We start from the raw sequence: 17,599 nt of genomic DNA, 5'->3' as shown, positions 1-17,599 counted from the left end.
AGCATGCTCTTATTCGTATATTTTATATTCTTTTGTATATTTTTGGTATTTATTTGGTATATCCATCCAAACAAATGCACTGCAAAGAATTTTATACCAAGAACAAGCAACAAGTTCTTGTTTCTTTGACATTTTCGTGACTGTTTCTGCTTTTTGGTTGCTCTTCCAGTCAGCAAAGCATTGAAAAAGCATGCTTTTTTTTTGCATATTTTTTTTTTTTGGAATGGCACTAGCAATGGCACAGACCATGCCCCGGCATTCTAATTTATTTATGTTAATGCAATAAAAACACTCAATTCGCTGCACACTCGAAATGTTTTCCATGTTGCATGCTTGCTGTTGCACTTAGTTGGCAACCGTTATCGCTGCCCCACCAGCAACAGCAGCAGCAGCACCAACAACAACAACAACATCAACAACGTTCTGAGCTAACCTTGTTATTGTTATTTAATTTTCCTTTTTTTCCATATATACATATATATACAAGTATATATATTCCAGTACTGGTCATATGCCACGTTTCGTTTATTTATTTTTTTTTTTGTAGGTGTCTCCTTTTTTTGTTGCAAGCTGTTTTTGTTGTTGTTGCTGTTGCCATTTTATGTTGGCCGCATGATTTATGGCGTTGGCGGCAGTTTTTCTGCTTCTGCTTGCCAATTCTGTTTATTTTTCCTGATTTTTTTTTTTATGATTTTTTGTGTTTCAAGTACAGTGGGTTTTGTAGGAGAGGTTTTTGAATAAATTTTTGAATCTAAAAAATTTTTAGTATTTATTTTAGTATTTTTTGAGTAGTTTTTCTAATCAAACTCTTAATTTTAATATTTTTAGTAGCTTTTATTAGAACGAAATCAAGAATATTTGAAAGCTTTTAAACGAAATAGTGTGCCCAGAGGTCATTATGTTTGAAAAAAATTTAGAAACTTTGTCTTAAATATTTTGGAAAAAATTATTATGAAGTTTAGAACTAAAAAGAACAAATGCTAGAAAGTTTTTTAAATAAAATAGTGTGCCCAGAGGTCATTATGTTACAAAATTCTTTAAAAAAAACGTTTCAAACATAAATAATGTATGTTTGAGATTGAAAGTTATAAAATATCTAGTAGTATTAATACTAGTATTAGTATTAATAATCAAATCTGGTATATTATAGTATTATCTTCAAAAAAAAAAGGAAAAAGAAAGTAAACCCAACCACTGTTCTTGTAGCTCTGATATGATGGCTTGGCTCTTGTAATGTCTTGTTCATAGACTGTCTGCCCACTAGGGGAGTTCATATTTAGCCTGTAGACTGTAGCTTGTAGCCTGTCTACCGCCCTTATCCCCCCACCCCTACCCCCACCATAGCCACGCCCCTTTTTCGAGTGCGTCATTTGCATTTGTCATAAAAAAAAAATGGAAAAAAAAATGGGGAAAAAATGATAGAAATATAAAAGAAAAGAAGGAAAAAGAAAAGGTCGCGTGGCTTGTTAGACACGGCTTTACTTTTGTCTGTGAGACCGAGTCGCCTCTGACCCCTGACCTGTCAGTGCTGGCTTGCCCCCACCCCCTCTCTGGAACCCCTTTTTTTTTGGTATTTTTTTTTTTATTGCTACGTAGTGGTAGTCTGTATTATTTGCCAAAAACTGTGAACTGTGAACTGTGAGAGGTTTATAAACAGGTCTTCCCACTGAGACTGAGACAGAGACTGAGTCTAAGGCTGAGACTGAGCCTCTTCCTTTGGCCACGCCCCTTTTATCCCTCCCCCCGACTGTGGTGGCCATTTAATAAAGTCATTCTATTTGCATTTGAGCCTTTGTCTTTTTATTTATTTGCATTTTGGCAGTCAGGCAGTCAGTTTTCTGGCAAACTGCTGCTGCAGATTGTTGCTGCCACAGAAGACATAGAGGGGACTAGAGGGGGGGACTATTTTAAATGCCATTTTAATTATATTTGGCTTTTGGGGAGAACCGAAAGCCAAGGACCAGGGACCAGGGACCAGGGACCAGAGACCAGAAACCCAAAACCAAAACCCCAAAAACCCCGAAAGCCAAGAGACCGAGTTTGTCGCTTTTTCGTGTGCAAGTTTTTCAATTAAAATTAAATAAAACGACATAAATCATGATGCACACTGTCTTGTCACAGCTACACAGTCCTTGTACTTGCCACACAACAGCCCTACTTGCAACAGCAACTTTATTTCTGTCTCCAAGACCACGCTGCGTATGAGCAATATGGCTCTACTAAGCTAAGGACTTCTTTTTTTGTTTTTTTTTTAACTTTTGACACCCAGCTGATGGAGATTTTTGTTGCAAGTCCTGGGCAAGTGTTGCAATTGTCAGCAAAAGGTCATTAATCAGAGAGGAGGCAGCCACAAGGAATCTTTCAATTAAGTTTCCAAAATAAATCAGTGTCTTGGAAGCCAGATTCCTCAGGTGGTTCATCGAAGGGGGTCTCTTTTTAGGGGTTCATCCAACCAAGTGATGGTCTTGCAACCTCTGACCTCTAGAGCCCTTTTTTTTGGGGCACAACCCACCACTCTGGAGAGTGCCACAAACAGCGAGTGGCAGCAACGCCAATTGCAATTGTTTTTAATAATTTACTTTCACTTTTTTTCCTCTGCCTCTGCTGCTCCTGCCACACTTTGTATGGCGAGTATGTGGGGCATGTGCGGCATATGTGGCAAGAAAAGGCGCTTCGCCAGAGACCTTGAACCACATACACAAGTACAGTGAGTACAGTGAGTGTGGCAGGCTTTTTCACGCCTTAACTTGCCCCAGAGGTGGGCTCTCGGTGTTGTCCTTTTTGCATATTCGATGGCCTGTTGTCCTTTTCCATTTTTGTTCAGTTTTTTTTCGAGGACTCTTTTTGGAATCACTCGAGACAGAATCAAAAATGAAATTAATGAGCAAGGAGGAGGTAGACCTCAAGAGTCTCAGGACCTCAGTCTCAGGCTCTTAGTCTCTCCCTAGTCCTGTCTCTTAGCCTTCGAGTGCCTCTTGCCACAAGTCCTTGCTTTATTTCTTATTATTCTTCCTTATATTCCTATTATTATTATTATTTTTATTTTATTTTAATTTATTTTTTGATGTCCTTTTCCAGAAACATCGCATCTTAGAGGCGTAGGAACTGACTTTCCCAGACTTGGAAGACTCTGAAGACTGTGACAGCCATCAGGTGAGTTTCTTAAATGATTTTTTCTTTAAAAAAAATAAGAGAGAGAGACTTCAAAGAGAAGTTATAGAAACAACTTAGTTATCCTTGACTCCTCCTGTCTATCAACTATTCCTTTGAATCCTTTTTGAATCCTGTTCGGTTGAGTGCTTAATTGCTTTCTGGAAATGTTTCAAATATTTCACTTTCAGGAGTTCTGCATTCGTTTTAAATATTTTTTTTCCAATTTTATTTAGAGAGAGAGAGAGGGAAATAGAGAGAAAAAAGGACTTGCAAGGACTCCCTGGCCTACATGCTGCTTTTAAGCCTATTTATTATATTTTAACTTGCTCAATGTACCGTTCATTGTTCCTGGTCCTGTTGGTCCTGTTTGGTTTTATTTTTCTCATATCCTTGAATGTCCTTACCCCCCCTCCCTCTCTCTGGGAGAGCAAATCCTGCTTTCAGCCAACAGCTTAACCCCCTTTTGTGTCTCGTGCCGTCAAGTGGGCCACCAGAGGGAGGAGGGGTTAAAGCCATGAAATGGCCAACGGGCACAACAAACAACAAACATACAACAAACAAACATACAACAAACAAGGGGCCTCTCGCATTAAATGCTTCTCGCTTTATCCTGCTGACTGAGCTCTATCCCCTCCAGGTTGCTTTTCCATTTTTTGGGTCACGGAACAGTCTCTGGTCTCTAGATTCCTTTGATTTTTCTCCTTTTTTTTTTTTTTTTTGCAAAGCGGCCAAGATTTTTTATCTCAAATGGGAGAAGAAGGAGGGTAGTAGTCCCTGGAAACTGAATCAGAAACTAAAACCAAACATGCATCATCTAATTTATGGCCCAAACAAAATGGTCCAGGCCCAGGCCCAGGCACTGCTTTCGTTTCATTAATTAGGCCTCCAAAAATCAACAAACCAGGTGCCAGGTGCCAAAAACATTTAGTTTTCGCTTCAAAAACACTGTAGCTTTAAGCACTTTTGCTTTTTATATTTCTGGAATATGCTACTATTTAAACTTGTTTGATTTTAAATTTATTATTAAATATTTATTATTAAATTCATCAGAAATTATTTAAAGAGCCAAAGGGGGCTTTGTAAAATAAATACTTTGGACAAAAATAACACTGGAAAGTATAGGTACTTCTATATTATCTTTATAGAAGTCTATATCTATCCCTAATTGCCCTGAAACCTCAAAACTCCTTTTTCATTTCTCAGAACGCCCTTTTTTTTGGTGATCTATATTCTATTGCATATTTTTTTTAAGTTAAGTATTTTAATTTTAGAACTTAAACTTTAGTGTTGTAAAGGAACATATAATTCAGATACTTTTTAACTTAGTTCCTAAACTCCCTTAACTCTTCTATGGGGGATTGTTCCCAATTTGTAATTCTCCATTTTCCTCCAAAACTCCTATTTATTTTTCATCGAAAAATCCCAAAAACTCCTTTTTTTGTGGGTTGTTCTGTCTATAACTCCTCCTCTCTCTCAACTTTTATATAGTATTAGTATCAGCCCTAAAGAACTATATCTATAGTATAATAGTACCAATAATTCTCACAATTTTAAATCCCCCAAAAAACACCCTTTTCCAGAACACCCCTTTTCCTTATGGGTTGTTCTGTTGTTTGTAATCTCCTTTTATTTTTTTTTCTGTGTATGTGAATGTGCAACGACCACAAAATCTGTTTATATGCCTCCAGCCAGCTTCAGTTGTTCTTGCCTTTTGGGGGCAACCCCTCACAACCACCCACTCCCTTACACATTTTTTTTTCATCTTTTTTTTTGTGTTTTCCAGTTCGTTTTCCAACTCTGGGCTGCATTTGACTTTTATATGTGAACTAATTCATGAAAAATGCATGCTGCCTTGCTGCCTTGCAGCCTGCCTTGTTGCTTGGTTGCTCTTGCATTTTTTTCTTGCTTTTTTGTTGCTTTTTGTATGATTTTTTTTATGCTTTTTTGCTTTTTTTTTTTTTGTTGCTTAGAGCGCCTGTAGCCTAAATGAAGAAAAACCGGCCACCATAAATCGTTGTCGTCATCGCTGCGCTCTGCACTCGGTTTCCAAACTGCGAATGGGGAATGTGAATGGCTCTGGCTCTGGCTCTGACTCCAGCTCTGACTCCAGCTCTGACTCCAACTCTAAACTCCTAGAAACTGAAAACTCCCTTCCTCCCCCAACATCCAGTCGTGTGGCAAATAATTAAATTAAGATTTTTATAGCTTAATTGGATGTTTGTCGTTCGGGCGAGTGACGAATGGCTTCCCTCCACAGCCAGTAACCACTGCCAGTTACATTTCAAAGCGAAAAAGAGTCGTAAACTTGATGTCTATCTGGCTTCTCTTCTTTTTTGATTTTCCCTCAGTGTAGTTGGACAAGTGAAAGGCATTATTATTAAAGGGGGTGGGTGGTCTGACTTAGACTTTGATCTCGATTGGATGGACATTGACGGAGTGACTGGTTGAGAACTGAAATTCTAGGAAATGTCATGGCTCTGAATGCTAAACTCCGACTTGTAACTGTGGCCTTTTCGTTTCAGAAACACAATGGGTCTTGGCTCTCTGTTCTCTGTCCTCTGATGGCGACAATTTATTGAAGAGGAATTCCACTTTTAATTGTCATTTGTTGGCCCAGTTTTCGGGGGTCTATCCTTGAACTCTTTCTGTCTTTTTTTTTTGGATCTTTGGCTTTTAAAAAATGCATGACGGCATCGCGAGATGACTCGGTCTCTGCCTCTGCCTCAGACTTAGACTTAGGACCAAGCTATGGCTTTGGCTTTCATTAACATGCAGTTGACTTTCCACTCCTTAGTACCCAGTCTCCCAAGTCCCCAGTCCCCTAGCCATCAAAAGCATAAATTCCATATGCAAATTGAGGCTGTCGCTGGCCGGGATGGCCGCCAGGTGGTTGCCTGGGCTACCAACTCGGCTTTGTGGCACGGCCGGCTCGGCTCCTTTGCCTTTTCAAAGCTTGCAACAAAAGGGACCACTACCACCACCACTACCACAAACACAAACACAAACACACACAAACATCAAACTTACAGGGCCAGAAATAAAGAAACGAAGCCCCAGCCTGGCCAGAAAACCAAACTGAACTGAAACAGAAACTGAAACTGAAACTCAAACTGATACTGAACAAAACGAAACGAAACGCGCCGTCATCAAACGGAGAGCTCGCAAATAAAAGGAGATGCACTGGAAAAAATAAAGAGGGAGTTAGATGAGAGAAAAGACTAACAGAGTTCTATAAGAAAGGCTTCTAAAATCTTCAAATAATTATTCAAAAGAAATTATAGCAGAAACAAGGGTTCTGAAACTCTTTGAAGAGTTATAGAGATATAGAGTTATAGAGTATATAGAGTCTTTAGTTTCAGTCAGTTCTAAAGGAATAGGTTCTATAACAATCTACACAGAATTTGGACAATTATTATTTGGAAAAAAACTATTTAACTTCTAAGAATAGAACCCTTTCTTATATAACTCTTCAAGGAATTGTTCAAGGAAAAGTTTTTTATAAAAAGCTTAGAGGTAGAGAACCTTTGAAGAACTATTTCAATCTATACCAGTTCTTTTAAGAGTTATTTAAAAACATAATTCTTTCATTATTCCATTTGTATAAGAAAACATCCCAAAAATCTTAAAAAAAAAAACCTTTTCCTCAAAACTTGTGTAGAAAAAGGTTATAACCTTGAGAGAGAACCTCTTTAGAGAGTTTTTCAGCAAAAATCCTTTCATCTTTTACAAGAAAAGGTTTCAAAACTCTTAAAAGAACTCTTCAAAAAAGAAAACTTTACCAGACTAGGCTCTAAAATTTTTGCAAGTGTATTTTGTGCATAGGAAACACCCAATAGCAGCCAGCCACCCTGCCACCTTGCCACGTCCCACGCTAAGTCACCTTCCTATTCCACCAACATTGTATATACCGTTACGTTAATGCCACACCCCGCCCCCTCTTTTGGGGCAAGTTTGGCGCTGCCCATGGTCGGTTGTTTGTCGCCCGGCATTGTTGCCGCTCCGCCCACTTGTGCCACTCCCACTTCCATTGCCATTTCCATTTCTATTGCCTTGGCCGTGGCTGTAACTGGACGCTGGACTCTGGACGCTGCAACTGCAAGTGGCAGCCATTTGCAGCCGTTTTTGTGGCACTTCTCACTTTCCGTTGTTTGCCTTTCGCTGCCACCAAGTTTGCACTAGTACGGATACGGTTACGGTTACGGGCCGGCCTGTCCGGCCGTAGATAGCCCAGCAATGGCCGCTAAAGGAGAGTGCCACACTGCCACACTGCCACTGCCACAGACTTGTACTAGTAGCTAGTTGCAGACTTCTTCCACTCCACTCACGTAATTGTGTCACGTCGGCTTATTATATTGAAATGTCGGATAATGGTGTTCCGCTCATTTGGTCGCTATTTGCTTACGTCTTTTGTAATTCCGCCACCCATCCATCCGACTTATTGAATTCCAAATGACTATTTGCCTTCAGATTTTTTGCCTTTTAGACTTTAGAGCTGGGACTTTCCAGTTTTTGGGTTTCAACCTGTTTGGAATTCAAATTGTTTTTAGAGAGAAATCTAGAGCTCAGAGATTTTTGAACTCTTCTCGGACTTCTATAACTTTTCAGTATTTATTTTTAAACTTCTACTACCTCTGGCTCTTAAACTGTTTCTAGTTTTTTTTTAAGCTTTTTTGAAAAACGTTTGAAAAAGTTTTCTAAAAACGGAACTTTTTCAAGCACATTTTAGCCAATATCTCAGCCAAATCGCAACCGATTTAAAAACGGAATACCATTTATGAATCAGGGTTCCAAACTGCTTCCACCTGTCAAAAAATCCAAGAAGCTAAAAATTTTCAGATTTTTATCAAAAATTATGATGGTACCCCTTGGAAAATTTTCAAATTTTTACATTGCCAGATTTTGATCAAAAATGATTCTACTCCAAGTTCTAAGATCGGAAAGGTATAACATTTCAAGATCTTCCAAGTATTAGCCGAGTTATGCACATTTTTCTATTCCAAAAACCTAAAATTTTGAAGCATGTTTTGAAAAAATGTTTTTTTTTACCAAAATCTCCAATTTTGATTCAGTTTTTAAGGAATATCTTTATTATTCCTTAACCGATTCAGAAACGGAATACCATTTCTAAATCAGGGAACTTTTCCCCTTCAATCTGCATCAAAAGTTCAAAAAAATCAAACAAAAAAAAATTCGATCGATTTTTGTTAAAAAATCATGATGGTACCTCTTAAAAAATTGCAAAAATTGGGTCAAAAATTTCATTTTCCAGATTTTGATAAAAAATGATTCTACTGAGAGTTTCAAAATCGGGAAGGTATTACATTTTGAAATCGGATCAATATCGGCCAAGTTATGGACAATAGTGCCTTAAGATCTGATGAAAAAAAAATGGTTTTGGGTTAAGAGGCTTTTTTAATTAATTTTTGCAATAGTTTTAGTGGCTTTTAAACAATTAAGAAAAGTTTCAAGAATAAAAAAAACCCCTTCCTTTGAAAACTCTTCCCAGTTTTTCTCAAACTGTAGCTAAAACTTTAAACTGTTACCAATGGCTCTTAAACTGTAAGAGTCTTCTTAAACCATGTACAGCCTCCCAAACTGTTGTTAATTAGAAAACTACCAGTTTTTTTTACTATTTTTGGACTCCCTTCCCAAATGACTTCCTCAAGATAGGCTCTAACTGCAAGTACTGCCTCCAAATATTAAGTTTTCTGTTCAAATTTCCGCATTTATTTGGTCGAGGCCCCGGAGTCTGGCTATCGATCGCATTCTGCTTTTTGGAGGCAAATATTTTGCAATTTGCTCACGTAATTGTCTCACGTCAGTAGGCAACGTCGTTGCAGCTGCAAGGTGCATGCTGCATGCTGCATGCCACCTCCTTTCCATCCATCGGCTTAGCACCTTGCAACGGAATCTATTGACTTATTGCCGCCACATTAAGCGGGTTGTAGAGGATGCTGTAGCGCCTCTCCCTTCCCCCACCTCTTGTCTCGGTTTCTTGACAATTTCGGCAATGTGGCATGCCCCATGCTGCAGACATCAGCCATGAGCCATCAGGCATTAGGCATGAGTTCAGCGGCGCATCCTTGGCGCATTGCAATCAAAGTCAGCGAGACCAACTTGCCACTGACTTGCCTGCCCCCTCAGTTGTCTCTGCCCCTTGTGCCCCTTGTGCAACTACCACCTCTACCCCCCTGAATGCCATTCAAATGCCGTTGACAACTTACACACTCACACACACACTCGCACACACACTGTCCTTCGAATCATTCTCCAATTCTTCAGTTTACTTTTGCTCCTCCAGTCTCCTCCAGCATCCTGCATCCTGCATCCCAAATTCGGATCTGTATCTGAATCTGAATCGGAGTCTAGTGACTGACTGACTGTCTGCCACTCGGGGGGAGGGGAACTGCCACGGGGGGAGCTGCCACAGACAGAGACAGAGTCGCGGTGACGAGGGAGACAGACTGATAGACAGCCTAGCATTTGACTGCTTCCTTATGTTGTTAGACGAAACGTGACAAGAAAATCAAATACCTAAAAATCTGAGACACTGAGAGAAAAGTCTGCCAAGTAAGGGGTGTTTTCAGAGGGGGTTTTCAGGGTATGAGGTTCGAAACTCTGCTAAGGAGATGGAAAAAAAAGACTAGATCTAGTGGGAAGAGAAGGATATACAACTGGTATAGTATCTATAGTAGTATCTATATATAGTATCTATGGTATAGTATCTGAGGTAAAGTATCTATAGAGTCTTTAGAAGCTATAGGAAAGAGAACCCAAATATCTATCTCTCTCGAGAAGAAAACTTCCTAGACATCCTTGACACCCTAGCTATCCTTAGACCCTCCTAGTACCCTACACTATACTCCCAACCAACTATAACCCCTTTCCTCTCAGTGCACTTACACCAAAGCCAAGCAAAACTACCAAACTACAAAACTAGTAAACTCGAAGCGAGAAACTAGCTTGGAGGAGGAGATGTCGTCGACGTCGTATCTCGAAGATGCGAATGTTTCGGTCTTCGGACACGGCACGGCACAGCACGGCACGGCACGACACACACTGATTTCAGTGGCATGCAACAACTACCACTATATAGTGGCAGAGTCAACTAATGCTAAGCATTCCGTGTCGCAGTTATATAGACAACGTGCGGCCGAAGTTTTCTTTGTGGTGGCATCTGGTTAAGCGTTGGGATGTTGATGTTGATTTGCTCCTCTGCTCCTCCAAATTGTTTCTCAATTGCGTTTTGGCCCAAACACTCTTATAGATATGTACATATATATTGTATATACATTTATACAGAGTTACCCCCTTGAAAATTGCCATAATAGGTTAGCACAACAAGCTGAAAAAAAAAAAGAGAAGATGCAACTGCAACTGCCAGATGCAGATACAAATGCAGATTCAGATAGCACGAGTTTGGGTCAAGGAATTGTCGTGACAACTGGGGGTTTATCTCGGCTATAGTATCTAGTATCCAGTATCTGTATCTAGTATCTGTACTATTAGTATGTATGACGTTAACTGATTGCGCAACTTATCACCCTACCATGAGTCACTTGCCATTGTATCTCAGTATCTCAGTAGCTTAGTATCTTAGTATCTCTTTAAAAGCGTAAGCAGTAAGTAGTCTTCTCTCAACTCGTTAATCATTTTTAGTATCTACTAAATGGGATATACTAATATTAAGAGGATTAAGTTTAGCCAGAAAGCCAAAAAGCCAGCAACCTTGGCTTGAAAATTAATTCCATTATCTCATTATTTTAATTTCAACACTTTGCATTAGCCGGGCAAGTCACTTTAAAAATATATTTTTAATTAAAAAAAGAAATAAATACGAAATAAATACTTAACCCCAGACCCATTTTTATTAATCTCTGTGTGATGGAGAGGCCGCCCTTTTCGAATTCGTGTGTTGCAGTTTCAGGTCTCCCTTCCTCCCGTTCTTGCCCCAAAATTTCCATTTGCATTTTACATTCATGTCTCTTGACATTTTGCCGCATTGCCACCATGCCACCATGCCACTTAATTGTTTTCAATTTTAAATCACTGACACCTGAACTATAGTTCTTGTTAATTCCAATTTAATATATTTTTTGTTAAAAATGTAACCAAAATCAAGACTCTAAACATACTAGAACATAAAATGAAAAGTTTTGAGAAAAATAATGATAAAAATTCAAAGGAAATCGAATATCTCTTTTGCTTCCTTTTTTCATTTAAAAGATATTATGACTGTCTCCTCTTTTGGTGTGAAATTGATGCCATTGCTAAGGGGGATAGATGGCGCCAAAAAAAAATTGAGAAAAGAAAATCAACTTTTGGCGACATATTGAGAAATCATTTCGATATCAAGAGCTCCTCCAGAAGTTGCCAGTTGCCAGTTGCCGGCCGGCACACGTACGCAAATAAAAGGATGTGAGTCGAATTAAAAAGCGGCAGCCACAACCAGAGCACGGAAGCAGTCAGGCTAAAGATACAGATACAGATACGGGATACAGATACGTGGATATGGAAAGGTATGGTGGAGATACATATGGTGGTATCTGAAAGATGCGTGCCACGGCACTTGACGCAAAATACTTAAGTTCATTTGCGCCACTTTGGGTCTTGCCCCGTGCATTTTAAATGGCTTCTGCTCTTCGATTCTATCTGTATCTGTATCTGTATCTCTTTATATGTATCTGTATCTATAAAGAACGGATCTTTGTGCCACTTATGCCACCATAGCCTTTCATTTAGATTCTTTCTTCGCTCCACTCCACTTTACTCCACTCCACTCCATATTTAATTTTAACTATTTGCATTTAAATACTTGCCATCTTGGCAAGTGATGAATCAGAGTCAGAGTTACAGAGTCGCTTCTAAAAATAGTAATGCTAATGGCCAGCATCCTAAACTCCGTAAATCAATCAGCCATCCAAACGAGTTATCATCACAACAGGTGCCAGTGCCATAACATCATGCCTATATCTATATATATATTCCCACTCCAAGGTTATGGCCAGCTACTCCAGGAGTATCTCATAGATGACCTCACTCACTGACTGACCCCCCCTGCTTTTTATGACGAGAGTTGGGAGATTCGCTAATGAGCTTAGTTTGTTTTTATTGCCTTTTTTTTAAGTTTTTTTTTTAGAAGAGTTACTGAGAAGGGAAGTAATTGAAGACTTGCTAGGAGATGTTTTAGAGTGTCTTTTAATGGATCTTATATAAAGTTCTTATGGAGTGTGTATTTTAAGGAGGAGGTAGTAGAAACTACCTGATATTCTCCATTAGAGCTATCCCTCTCTAAGATCTATAAACAATATCTATCTTATAGAACCTACTTATAATATTGTATATCATTAGAAAAAGACAAGTCCAACCTACTTACGTGCTTTATGAGATCGCAGACCTAAGATCTCTTCTAACTCCCTCTTTATCTCATCTTTTGATTATTTTTTCACTATTTTTTTACTTTTTTTACAACTCCCTTAAATTTATATGATCATAATTTATCATTGAACTCCCTCCCAGAGCTGCTGCTATTTAAGATCTATGACTTAAAAACATATATCTCAAGAAAAAAGTCAAGTCTAACCTACATCTTCATCTTAAGATTACTTTATTGACATTTCTTGACTTTTATTGCCTTTATTTATTATAGAAACCCCCCCTAAAGTTGTAGCCTCATATATTACTGATTCTAATGACCCCCAATCTCATCTAATTAGTTTAGTTTAGTTTTCTTCCCCAACTAACAGTATTTCTTCGCGATTAGTGCGAAGAATTCTTCAATTCTTCAGTTCTCTCTTTTTTGAAATGTCTTCCAGGGGATACATTTCCGTTTGTTTCTTCATCATACATCACTCCGGATCAGATCATTGAACCAAAAGATCAATGTACGGATATATGAGGTTTATCTTGCTTTGGTTTCTAACTCCCCTCCTGTCTCCCCTGTTTCGAATTGTAAAAGTCATTGAGGCTCATTGACCCATTTTGGTAGCCGGGGTAACCAGCCAAATAGTTAAAGGCATCATTAAAATTTCTATCTGTATCCGAGAGTGTTTTGTTCTTCAGTTTCTTCTCTACTCTTCTCTTTTTTTATTATTTTTATTCCCGGTCTTGGGTGCGACATACATTCCGGGGCATTTAAGTTCGAAAGATCGAACCTGTTTTGCTTAGCAAATTACGAAGCAAGCTTGTAGCTTTTAGCTTTTCTAGCTTCTGGGTTCTGGGTTCTGGCTTCTATTATTCCAGTATATATATGTATATATTCTGGTATTCTGAAGTAATCGCATAAGCATGACGCGTATTTAATGGCAAATTGACCCAAATCGTTATTCGTCCGACTGTGTCCGAAATTTATGGGCGACGTGAAAGCCCCGCAGCGAACTCCAAACTCCTCCAAAATGATAAATGATGGATGCTTCTCATAACCAAACCTAGCTCTCCTAGAACCTCTCCTAGATATATCTCTTAGGAGGGCCTTGAACCTTTGAGTTTGAGATTCTTTTTTAGTTTTTTTTTTTTTTTGGGAAATCTCTGATGACTCTGCTCTTGGTTCTAGTTCGCTCTAGAATTTGTGATTACAGAGAGCACCTGCCAGCTTGCCAACTTGCCATCTTGCCACCTTGTTAAAAGCTTGTTGCAACATATTTTTTTTGGTTATTTTTTCATGCCCCCCTCCCTAGCTCCACTGCCTCACTGCCTCTTTGTATATCTTTGTATCTCTGGAAAAAAGTTTTTGCGGCGCATGCAAATGAAATGGAAAACATTTGACTAAAAACTTGCACTGCTTGCAACACTGTGGATGCCTCTTGCCACCTCACTTTGCCACCAACTCTTCTGGCAATCCATAAAACGCTTAAACCCTGACATTTATGATGAGTTTCCTTTCTGTTGAATCGAAATATGTTTGTATTTAATAGAAGCCGAAGTGGCAGGATGGGCTGTAGGACCATGCCCCTAATCCTGGTTGCAATGTCATAAATATTAGAAGGCCCAAAAGCCTGGTTGATGGGTGGGGAGAAGGGGGAAATGATGTCGCACGCACAATCCGACAAGAGATACAACAGACACAACAGATACAAAGATACAGACAGAGAGAGAGATACAAAGCGCAGATACACAAACAGATTGTCGCCTGCAGTGTTGCCATAAAAGGATAACCGGGGAGTGTGATGGAAAGGACCACAACAAGGACGACACACAGCAGACACGGAAATAAATTGAGGGGCTGCCCAGTGGGCCAGTGGCTACTGTACAGTGGGCTGGAAACTATCCCAGGATAAATATGGCAAGCAAGGACTATTTATCAGCAAGGACTATCTAGTTTCTTAATCAAATATCCTGCCAAAAACAATATTCTCTCCAATTATAATTATTTGAGTCTTTGCGACCCACTGTAAGGATTGGCAGTGTCCTGCCTTCGTTTAGATTGTTTTCCATTAGGACTAGTCCCCCAGGATATCCTTCCTCGAATGTCCTGGCGGGCTAGAAAATATTACTAGCCATTTTCATCTAAAAACTTGAACCAAAAACGACCAATAATAATAATAGCTTCCATTTCCATTGCAGAGCTGTAACTAAAAACAGGATTATCCATCCAAAAAGGACACCCAGAATCCTAGACAAATATTCAAATATAGCCATGGCGCACTCAAAAGTGATACTTAAGATCCTGTTCTCGCTCTGCGTCTGGTCCTTTGTGATCATCGGACTGTTCAAGATGCATGGCACGAATCTGGTGCCGCAGGAGTACCAGCAGGTGCCGTTAAACGGACGCATCCTGCTGCAAAAGGATATGCGTTTCGCGGAAACCACATCCACCACCACCGATCATTTCGATCCCAGTGAGATCCTGGTGGACAATCGAACCGGTAAGTCAATTTCAAACTTCTTCAAACCATTCATTATATCCTTAAAATCGTATATCCTTTTAGCCATGGATGATGATCAGCTGGTTAGGGATGTAGAGTCCAGGATACCATCGCTACCGATCGCCTACTGGAGCAAGAACAAGAACTTCCTGCAACAGAAGTCCTCCACCTGCGCCAAATATCCGTCCATTTTCGAACTGGAATTCAACAACATCTACTGGCAGACCCTTCGCACCTCCAACGGCACTTTCCAGCTCTTCGGAGCCTACTACGACATCCGGCGTACCTCATTACTGGGTCCCACTGTACGGATCCTGGGTATGATCGATCGGATCGAGCCGAAGGTGAAGACCTATTGCCAGTTCTGGTTCGACGGCCAGAAGGAGCCGTTCATCGTGAAGACGTTCGAGTACAAGTACATCTGGTACAACAAGTGGGGCAACTACAAGCAGGGCATCTACCAGCCGTACCTCATCGCCTGCCAGATCCCCAAGCCCTTCCACGGCGTGGTGCCCAGCTCGGTGTCCATGGTGGAGAAGGAGTGCGACACCGCCACCAACAATCTGCGGGTCATCTACAATCGTCCGCCGGACGATCAGAAGAAGGGATTCGCCGTTTGTGTCAAGGGATTGGACTTCCTCTACGACGATCTCAGTGTCCGGCTGATCGAGTGGATCGAGATGCTGAATATCCTGGGAGCCGACAAGATCTACTTCTACAATCTACAGGTGAGTGGGTTTTTCTTCTAAACTATCTTTTTTATTTGATATTTAAAGCTTCAAAAGTTAAATTTGTTTTCATATTTATTTATTTTTTAAACTTTTTTAATTACAATCTTAATTACAAGCATTTTTTCGCTATAATTCCGAAATACAAAGAGGCGCTGCCTCATATTGTACGGCTAGTATTCGATAGTAATCGATTAATCGCAGCTGTGATAGCCATCCTCTAGAGATGGAACAGTTTTTTGATTCCTGAAACGATAAAGAAACATAACTATTAGTATTTCTTGCAGAAATTAAGACTCTTATTTAAAATTTATATTAAAATTATTCCAAATCAAGTAATACCCTATAATATTTTAATTTTCCCTTCTTTTTTATTTGGAAACCTCTGCCATTCCCAGGTCCATCCCAACATCACCAAGGTACTCAACCACTACGAGCAGGAGGGCAAGGTCCAGGTGATACCCCTGACCCTTCCCGGCGGACAACCGAACGTACCCGGATTCCAGCACCTGTACCTCACCAAAAAGACGAACCACAAGCGACAGAACGAGGTGATACCCTACAATGACTGTCTCTACAAGAATCTCTACCTGTACGACTACATCGCCCTGCTGGACATCGACGAGGTGATCATGCCCAAGGGTGGAGCCGTCCTGTGGTCCGAACTAATGGACAAAGTGAAGCCGGAATCGCTGAAAATAAAACCGGATGGCTTCCACAGCTACAACTTCCGGAATGTGTACTTCCTCGATGATCAGCAGCACGAGCACGGCTGGCACAAGGACATCCCCAAGTACATGCACATGCTGCAGCACGTCCACCGGGCCAAGAACTACACCAAGCCCAACCAGTACGTTAAGTGCTTCCACGATCCGGAACGGGTGCTGACCCTCCACAACCACTTCCCGCTGTCCTGTCTCGGCGGAGTATGCAAGTCGTATCCGGTGGATACGCAGGACGCCCAGTTGCAGCACTACCGAGCGGATTGCGTCAAGACCCTGAAGAAGAGCTGCGAGGAGTACCGCGAGAACTCCGTGGAGGACAAGACCATCTGGAAGTACAAGGACGAGCTCATTCGGCGCACCATCAAGGCCCTGGACACGCTCGGATTCTTCCGTCGTCAGGGCCTCAACTCCGGCTCTTCAGGATCCGGTGGCAGCAGCAGTAGCGGACTGGGAGGCGGCGCCACAACGCACTCCACGGAGCGGTGATTCATGCTACTGGGGGGAGGGGGAGGTAGCTGGTCCTGGCCCTGGCAACTGGTGGAGGCATCCGGCGGAAGTTTAGGAAATGAAGAGTTCTTTGTGTAAGCCCCTTGTGATCTTGTGTGTCCGTCTCCCCCTTCCGGGGATCCCAACCTAGGCGGAATAGCGACCGCCATACAGCCCTCCGCCGTAGGCGTACACCCGGAGCCGTAAATCTCAGCCCAAGCCCAACACTCCTACCCGTAAAGCCCATCCGTGCAGTCTAGCCGTACAACCGAAGCCGTTCAGCTGTAGACGAGGAGCCGTAGCCAAGGAGCCGTAGCCGTAGCCGTACAGTCTCGACTGTACAGCCGTAGCCGTACAACCGTGGCCGTACAACCGTAGCCGTACAGCCGTGGCCGTACAGCCGTGGCCGTACTGCCGTAGCCGTACAGCCGTGGTCGTACTGCCGTAGCCGTACAGCCGTGGTCGTACAGCCGTAGCCGTACAGCCGTAGCCGTACAGCCGTAGCCGTACAGCCGTAGCCGTACAGCCGTAGCCGTACAGCCGTAGCCGTACAGCCGTGGCCGTACTGCCGTAGCCGTACAGCCGTGGTCGTACTGCCGTAGCCGTACAGCCGTGGTCGTACTGCCGTAGCCGTACAGCCGTG

The 17,599-nt window shown here is 41.2% G+C and overlaps 1 protein-coding gene and 1 non-coding gene across 5 annotated transcripts in view; one reads left to right on the top strand and one right to left on the bottom strand.

The window, feature by feature from the left end:
• LOC6504703 overlaps positions 1–17,167 on the top strand; it is a 68,387-nt gene extending 51,220 nt beyond the window's left edge. For both annotated transcript variants that reach the window (XM_032453193.2, XM_001966329.4), the window contains 4 exons: positions 3,079–3,153; positions 14,716–15,017; positions 15,081–15,745; positions 16,144–17,167. In XM_032453193.2, the coding sequence (XP_032309084.1) occupies positions 14,789–15,017; positions 15,081–15,745; positions 16,144–16,956 (1,707 nt within the window). In that variant the 5' untranslated portion in view covers positions 3,079–3,153; positions 14,716–14,788 and the 3' untranslated portion in view covers positions 16,957–17,167. The remainder of the gene's footprint in view (positions 1–3,078; positions 3,154–14,715; positions 15,018–15,080; positions 15,746–16,143) is intronic.
• LOC26513822 overlaps positions 15,782–17,599 on the bottom strand; it is a 33,420-nt gene continuing 31,602 nt past the window's right edge. Inside the window, exon 8 of one of the 3 annotated variants that reach the window (XR_006507655.1) lies at positions 15,782–15,991. This is a non-coding gene — a transcript (uncharacterized LOC26513822). The remainder of the gene's footprint in view (positions 15,992–17,599) is intronic. The other 2 variants (XR_006507656.1, XR_006507654.1) reach the window with 2 other exon arrangements.

The sequence above is a fragment of the Drosophila ananassae genome, chromosome XL (genome assembly GCF_017639315.1).
Source record: "Drosophila ananassae strain 14024-0371.13 chromosome XL, ASM1763931v2, whole genome shotgun sequence".
Lineage (NCBI taxonomy): Eukaryota > Metazoa > Arthropoda > Insecta > Diptera > Drosophilidae > Drosophila > Drosophila ananassae.
This window is presented reverse-complemented; position numbering and strand designations above follow the sequence as displayed.